This window comes from Parambassis ranga, chromosome 7 (genome assembly GCF_900634625.1).
Source record: "Parambassis ranga chromosome 7, fParRan2.1, whole genome shotgun sequence".
NCBI classification, from domain to species: domain Eukaryota; kingdom Metazoa; phylum Chordata; class Actinopteri; family Ambassidae; genus Parambassis; species Parambassis ranga.
In genome coordinates, this window is record NC_041028.1 from 7,140,688 (window position 1) to 7,149,442 (window position 8,755).

Below are 8,755 nucleotides of genomic sequence, written 5' to 3' on the forward strand. Positions count from 1 at the left end.
TTTATGGATGCAGTATTCCCCGATAAAAGACTGGCTCGGCTGCCCTGTTACAGAGAGGTTGCCTTGTTCTGTCTATCTGTTGTGTTTTTCTGTATCCAAAGGGCTGTGAGCCAGGCACTGTTGTTCATTCCTAAAAGGCTGTCACTGTGTGAGGCTCTGCATGGGAAATGCTTATTAAACAGTGACATTTCCTGTGTGTCAACAGTGTTTTTACAGATATCAAACCCCAGATTAACTAGGGAAAATACAGCAACATTGAATGATCATTTACCCTCTGGCCTATGTATTCATTTGGATTGTTTTGCAGAGATTTGGCGGTGCTGAGATTTTTTTCTTCTCTTCAATATAATAGATATAGATGATGTGTGGATCTCAATGTGCTAATGCTAATGCCTCTTTCTAGAGACAAGGGCCTGATTATTCAGGAAAAGAAGTAGGTCCTCGGGTTTGGGAATTATCAAGAAAAAAACAAGGCAGGAATCATACAAGTGGCATCAAAACAATCGTGATGGATACAGAAAAAATATGATTATAGAGTTTTCTTTAGTACATAGACTATGATAGTTTCCAGCTGTAAATTAGGACAAACACCTCAATACACCAGGAGTTTCCTCTTACAGACATGAACCTGAGAGACACACAGAATAGATAATATGGCCTAAAACTGGTTTAGATATAACTGAGTACCATCCAGCGTTTCTCAAATAAAGACAGTACAACTCAGAATCTTTATATGGGTCATGTTTAAGACAGCACACAATAACACAGAACAAATACTGCCATACACAGCCTTCCCCCTGACAACATTCTTCCCCCATCCCAAAAAAATCAAACAGTGCACTCTAGGATCAAAGGGAGCCATACACAGGCGTGTGTGTGTGTCCATCATCAACACCTTTGTATAGTTCTCCATGTATACGTCAAAGGGGATAGCAGCATCCATCACATTACATGTGTGTGTTTACATATTAGCAACACAGAGCACACAGAGCTAACAAAGGCATATGGCTAACAGTCATTGATTCGTATCACAGTTTTGTATCAGTAAATCACATGATGGCCTTAGTTTTTTTTTTTTTTTTGCCATGTTGTTTGTCCGTGATAAATATCACTTCCCCGTGAATACAGAATGTAGAAATTCTTGTAGAAGTCCAGGAATGTGAAATATGCTATGCAAAATTGCTGGCTGTTTCCTGAATCTGTCCTTATATAATGAAAGCAATGCTAAGAAGAGTCTGTAAGCTGAAATCTGTCACTTTTTTTTAATCCTGTGATGGTTCCATTCACAGTGTTTTAACTCCAGAACAGAAGCAGTAATGAAACTGCAGCTACAAAATGGAATATTTTATGTCTGTTGCAATTGTATTTTGTTGTATTTTGGATGGAGTGGTAGTCCACTGGAGGGGGGGGGGACTGCTAGGCACCGCTTGTTAGTCCAGGTTTGAAGGGACCATTTAAGAGCAAAGAGGGCAGGGGCAGAAGAAGAAGAATTGATCCAGAGGGACCTCCATCTCAATTCCTAACTTTGGCCCATCTGGCCCAACAGGAAGACCAGAGTCACTGCAACCCTAAAGGAAAAAAGGGTCACAGGTTAATAGCTAATCTATAGAAATCAGTGAAAGTTATTTAAAGGTTATCCATGTCATATTTAATCTCTTAATTAAACAAGGATCTATTTACCTAAGTGGGTGGCAGTCTAATTGGTATTGTTGGGGGTTCCAGGAGGTCTGAGCAGAAAATGGAACAACTTTCACCTAAGAAAGGAGAGGAGAGGAAGGAGGGGGAAGAGAGAAAGAAAAAACAAAATGATTAAAGCCATACAGCATGACCATCACACAATTCGGTGGTCTCTTTAACAACGCAAGGCTGCTCTTCTTCTCCCTGCTGTCTCATTACCACTCATGCAAAAAATCATACTGTAAATACTCTCGATTTAGAAGGAACGTGCCAAGAGGGACTGTCCTGTAAAAAGAAGCCCAGCCTGTCACCAGTGGCCGCTGAATTAAACAGTCTTTGATTGGAGCTGGTATGCCCGCAAGCATCAACTAATTCATCTTTGCAATGGCATGAAAGAAGACTGGAGATAAGGAGGTAATTACAGTCTGACAGAAACAAATGTAAAACTCATATGATCTGTGGGGATTCACATTAGCAGAGCTGGACAGAATAGGAATTGAAAAAAATGTGTATTGTATGACGTTTATTTCTGTCTCCAACAATCCATCCTTCCTAAACCCAGGAGAGTAGCTTCCAGTCTGTCTAATCTAGTTAGATGATAAACAACTAGCTCCTGTCTGTCCTATAATAAATCTCACTCACTGATCAATAGACCAGTGTTTCTCCTCAGTGGAGATTTTATGAGCAGACCATTTAACTGATGACTAATGTTGAGATACTCTGAGAAAAAAATATATAGCCAATGTCAGAGGTCAAATTGGATCTAGGAATAATCAATGAAGAAGCCATTCTGTGGGACTGCCCACTCTGCCTTCAGGGTACACCGGCAAATGAAATTGCCCTAATTATCACCCAACCCTGATTGGAGAGGTATACACATTATTAGTGATAATACGCATGCATGCTCATGGTCATTTAAGTGGTCATTTAAGAGCACACAGAGCCACACTAAATAGATTCAGAGCATTAATAGATTGCACATCCGCATACCACAGCCTTGTGAAAATTTTATTACCTGTCAGTCCTCCCTGTGTCAGTAAGAGTAACCACAGTCAGGGAGGATGCTGCATAAGTCTAGGCATAAATCTACAGGAAAGGCAGTGCAGCAGTTTCAGACACGTGAATGAGAAAGAATCATGATTTTTCAGTAGGTACTTTAACCTAATTCACACACTATTGTTAAAAATATGTGCTAATACCTAGAATAAGTGAATACGTTATAATTCAGTTAGGCCAGGGACAGGAACTCTTTGTTGTTCTTTGATGTTAAAAGCAAAAGCATACAGAGGTCACAGGCCGGTACCAACCACCTGTTCTGTATGCAGTAGATGGTGGCCACAAGGGGGCAGCCCACACACACACAAGCTGGGTGGGCATGCTGTATTATGGTACTCATTTCATATACAATGTCAAATGAAGGTGAAAGTCAGCCTGGGCACACAGCAGGAGCATCATGCCCTGCACAACAAAACATAGCGGAGGTCTAAAACGTGTAAAGATTTATCAGGGTCATTTGTCCTTTATCAAGGGCTTCAGCATCATGATTGTTATGATTATCATCAGTAAAAAAAGAAGCCCTACTCCTTTATTCTAACAAAGAGCTGAATGAAGATGTTTTGACCTGCACCTTATGGTGAGGTCACAGTAAGGCGTGTCCTTCCTGTGATTATTATTTTGATTTTTATAATAAAGCCTGAATTTACATGTTTGTAAAATACTTCGTATTTCTGCAAACAGTAAAAAGGCTGGTTCCAAGACAAAAGACAAAAGTGATCGTTTAGAGGGAAAGGGGCAACAACAATGTTAAGAACTTACCAATTTTGTTAGTGGGAGAACAGCAGCCTCTGCTGAGCGCCCACGGTATTGCACTCAGGACAGCCAGACAACGTGCTCCCAGTCCATTCATAATTCCACATGCGCTGCTTCTCCTTTCACTTCTCCCGGCTCAGCACCGTTTTGAGTTGTGCCTGTTTTTTGTTAAGTTTTGTTTTTTGGTTGGGCAGATTATCGTGGCAACTTTTAAATGGACCTCCTTACTCCAATTTATGTTTGTGTCAGCGTTAAAGTCACTTAAGTGTGCTGGCTTGGTTGTAGTGGCGCTGGGCACGTTTTGGTCTTGTATTTTACGCACGCAATGCGTGATGACAAAACAGTCTTATTAGAGACTGAAGACGTGCTATTTAGATGATAATCTTCAATATAGCTTCCAAGCCATCTGGGAGGTTACTGTGGAAACAAGGGTGCCATGGCAACGGTGACTGGGGTTACCGAGGAAACGACCGTAGCCATGGAGACTGCATCACAGCGGGCTATATTTGAGGCATCCAAAGAGAAACACTCTCCATCTTTGATCGCTGTTTGTGTCCGCGAGAGAGCTCTGTGTTTCTTCTCCCTCACGTGTGTCCTGGAACGATGATGAGACACTGACAGTCGGCTGGGCGCTGTGTTTACATGACGCCGGTTACGCATTAAATAGCCTATCAGACCAGTGGAGGAATTGTAGGGCGTCATATTTTTAAAGACAGTAGCATTTGGACTAGACTTTAACGCACAATAAAGGCATAGCACAAAACGGTCTAATTGAGATAATATATGCTGAACTGTGTTTTTTTTCAGACATTAAATGTGTTTGAACACACACACATATTTAAATGATTCTGAATATTATACATAGGCTATGACTGACGGATCACGACTCATAACGCATGTTGATACAATGTGAGTGTCCTTCGAGTAACATACATTTGTACTCATCTTTCACAGTTATAAAGCTTCTATTTCTACCTGTTGTGATAATATACTGGCTATTGCACAACGTACAACAGGTCAAAACTCCTCACTCGGAGAAGAATAATAGGCCTATATAATACTTTAAGGAGCTCTTTCTCTCCATGCAAGCGCGAATGGAACCATACAGAATTATGAATTCATATCACGGAAATGAAAAAAAAATCCTGAATCTGTGAATGGAGCAGAAAGCAGCGTTTCTGAACAGACAGGGTTTGCTCTTTCTCTTCCCTTTATCCGATGTACCGCTGCTTCCACACGCTGGTGCGCAACGACAGAACCAGCTGTGTGTTGACACATCCACCGCCTCCTGTGTTCAGGGTCATGACTCTAAAATCGGCTACACGTCGGTGAAAATCTTTTTGTTTATGTTCACACAATTCTGCGAGTTGTTTTGAGTGGTTGTAGGAAAGTTGGGCTGCTGTTTGAACGCGCTGTTGATGCCATGCTCTTCTATAACCATGTATTCACTCTTGCTGAGTGAGGAAGAGGAGCGAGTCTTCCTCAGCTCCTCTGGGTCTGCGAGAGGCTGACAGCTGCCCACGTGCAAGTACTGTGCCTGCTCCTCGCCCTCTGTTTCTCTGTGATAGAAGTAGTTGAAATTGGAGACGATGACGGGTACAGGAAGGGCAATGGTCAGCACACCAGCTATTGCGCACAAAGAACCAACAATCTTTCCCCCAATTGTTACGGGGTGCATGTCTCCATAGCCCACTGTTGTCATGGTGACAACAGCCCACCAGAATGCGTCCGGGATGCTGTTGAAGCCCGAATCTGGGTCGTCTGCCTCAGCAAAGTAGACAGCACTGGAGAAGAGGATGACTCCGATGAACAAAAAGAAGATGAGCAGTCCCAGCTCACGCATACTGGCCTTCAAAGTCTGTCCTAAAATCTGAAGCCCTTTGGAGTGACGTGAAAGTTTAAAAATACGAAATACCCTAACAAGCCTAATTACGCGCAGAATGGCTAGTGACATGGCCTGCTGTCCGTTTCCTTGTCTCTCTGCCAGCTCTGTGCCCAGGGTGATGAAATAGGGGACGATGGCCACAATGTCAATGATGTTCATAATATTTTTGGAGAACGTGGCTTTACTCGGGCATGCAAAGAAGCGCACCAGCAGCTCGAAGGAGAACCAGATGATACAAAGCGTCTCAACCACAAAGAACGGGTCTGAGAAGGGGGTGATGAAATATGGGAGTGTGCCGTTTATCACAGGAGCAACAGTGATTGGATCCCTGTTCTCGTCCCTGAACTCCGGCAATGTCTCTAAACAGAAGATGACAATGGAGATGAGAATGACCAGGACTGAGACTATTGCTATTCCCCGGGCGGGACCAGAACTCTCCGGGTATTCAAAAAGAAGCCACACCTGTCTTTGAAATTCATTTTCTGGCAGTGGACGCTCCTCCTCTTTGATGAAGCCTTCATCCTCTCTGAACTTCTCCATAGCCTCCTCACCAAGCTCATAGAAGCGTATCTCCTCAGAAAAAATGTCAATGGGCACATTAACGGGTCTTCTGATGCGCCCGCCAGACTGGTAGTAATACAGAATTGCATCAAAGCTGGGTCTGTTCCGATCAAAGAAGTATTCGTTCCTGAGAGGATCAAAGTACCTCATCCTCTTCTTTGGGTCCCCCAGCAGCGTCTCTGGAAACTGTGAGAGAGTCTTGAGCTGAGTCTCGAAGCGTAACCCTGAGATGTTGATGACCACCCTCTCGCAGCATTCGTGATCTGGCTCATATCGGTCGAGAGAGTGGTGGCCCGGGAGAGCCGCCGACTCCTCTAGCATGTTGTCACACGCCACGACCGTCATCACGTCAGCTTCAGTCTCAGTGTATCCGTGGTTCACCAGGTTGTCGCCCCGGGTTTTGGTTGCGCTCGGCGGGGGTGATTGCAGGAGGCTGAGGTGGTCGTCCATGCGCGGTTGAAGACGCATACAGGGGCGGCCGCCTCGCCCCCTCCGCGAACCCCGGTCAACCACAGCTGCCGCCACAGCCTCGTCTCCTCCACGGCTCTCTCACTCTCTTCCGTCGCTCCACTTTCACTCTCTACTGTTGCTGTTCCCGCCCACAGGGAGAGATCTGGGTTTATAAACAGGCCTTCCACCCGCCCATGGCGCGCCAGCTCTGGGTACCTTTCACTGTCCTCCGCCAATCGCAGGACGCACAGACATACAGAAGAAGCAACAGACGGGCGTCATTCAACACCATCATTTGGGCGTGCCCGCCTCCCTCTGCCCCTCTCCCCGTCTTGTAGACACGCGCACACACACCTACTTGGCGAGTCCAAGCAGTCTCCTTTTAAAACAAGGTCATTGCCCACAGATAGGACATTTCAATTAGGCTACTAATATCAAAGTCTCATTTTTATTTCAGGGCAGTATTAAAAGATGCACTACATTTATGCTTTTGGTTCCATCTTTTGTTCACACAGGAAACGAATTTGGGTGCACCATGGTAAAAACTGATTGGATCATCATTCATCGTTAATCATCATGCACAAAAAGAAAATAGTTAACGACAGACACACCACCTGAAATCTAAGTGGCAAAGAGTACGTGTTAAAGTGAAGAGGAGCAATGGGGAGGGATGAGGAAGAGAGGAGGGAGATCTGACAGGTCCATGTGAAAAAAAATGTATTGTTCACTAAAAGCAGACAAAGAATATCAAGTATGTAGTAACAGGCAAGAAGGATACACACACCAATCCTACCATCCGCACCCTGACCTCATGTAATATTTAAAGGCTAATATGAGGAATGTCAAAAGGGCAACTACAGCACACAGCATCCACAGTTCTGACAGATTTGATCAGAAATAATTACACCATAAAAAGGAGAGGTAGAAGTGGAAAGTGATCTCAGTTTTGTTGCCATCACGTTCAACCTACTTTGCAGTTACTTACTTGAATGTCAGTGACTAAAATCACTTTGGAACTGAGAATGATTGACATGTGACATTAAAGAAAATTTCATTACATATTGCAAAGATTTTCTCGTGGGTTGCTGTCCGAGGTCCTGAATAGGATAATGTGTTCAGGAAATTCGATTTTTAAAAATGTTCAGAGGTAGAGCTCAACCAGTCCTGAGAGCTGTATATGCTTTTAAAAGCTGATCATAAATGACAAGAAACATGTGAGTCACTTTTGCCAGTTTTTAAATCAGGATAACAAAGATAATTGACCTACAATAAATGCAGCCTGCTAGTTTATTCATCAAACTTTACCATTTGCAGGTGGTGCCACCTTTATGTGACGCAGACAGGGAAAGGCTGGGGACTGATGTAGAGCTCTCCTTTTTTGTGATGATCACACAAGGTGAGAAGAAAGGAGGGCAATCCCCAAAGGTGAGGGCACTGCAGGTTAGGGGATAAATGTAGAAACTGAAGGTCCTCAAGCCTTTTACTGCCAATGCCAAACACTTGTGTATGTATCCTTGTGTGCGTGTGGGAGGTGGTGGAGCTGAGAATAAAATGAGATGAAAGCTGACTGGTTACTAAGCTGCTCCACAAAGAAAGAACAAAAAAAGTGCCATTAAACATCTCAGCTGCTTTGATATCTTTAACAGATGGAGCTGACCTGGGAAGTGTTTACACATGTTGTATTTTTACCTTTTATTCTCTGTAGTTCTCAGGACACACACACATAGACACACATATCAACAAGTGGAAGGAACAAAAGGGAGGAAAGAGACCTCGAGCTAATTGTGAGAGATGACTGTGCTGCTCATGAACATCTGCTTCCTCCTAGATTAAATTAAATGAGCACTGGATGACTGAACTAATCTAAGAAGTCTCACATCAACAAAGGCAATCTGGGGCAACACCCAGACTGACACATTCAGCACTGCCCACGCGCACTCTCTCTCGCACACACAAAATTGCACTGTACATGCTCTAAATTGCTCTAACTTTAACCTTAAGTGCAACATGCAACATGGCACACCCTGAAGAGAAACCTGCTCACCATGTCATTTTTGTATTACCACTTGGGGGCACTAATGCTGGTGAAAAGATAAACAAATAGTTAACCTTGCTGACATTAGAGCCCTTTGTTAGAGAAAGAGAGAGAGTATGTTAACATCTTCAGAGACAAGTTTCCATTACCTGATGTTGCATGAGAACATGAGAAGGAGAGATTCTTGCCTTTTAGACCAGAGCTATTTACTTTTGAGGTACAGTAAGCAGTGGATACTGTACTTTGTCCTGGAAGTACAGTAAATCAACATTAATTATATAAAAAAGGTTGCATTGATGGTTAAATCTGCCTTGGTACCTGATAGATGTCACATTTTC

At 43.5% G+C, this 8,755-nt stretch overlaps 1 protein-coding gene across 1 annotated transcript; it reads right to left on the bottom strand.

Moving 5' to 3' along the window:
• Positions 1–744: 744 nt before the first annotated feature.
• LOC114438719 (potassium voltage-gated channel subfamily A member 3) lies at positions 745–6,523 on the bottom strand. Its single transcript, XM_028410243.1, has 3 exons — positions 3,493–6,523; positions 1,681–1,754; positions 745–1,568 (listed from the first exon to the last, which is right to left on the bottom strand). Exon 1 carries the CDS (start codon positions 6,398–6,400, stop codon positions 4,805–4,807), a length of 1,596 nt encoding a protein of 531 aa, XP_028266044.1. The 5' UTR covers positions 6,401–6,523; the 3' UTR covers positions 745–1,568; positions 1,681–1,754; positions 3,493–4,804.
• Between the last annotated feature and the right edge of the window lie 2,232 nt (positions 6,524–8,755).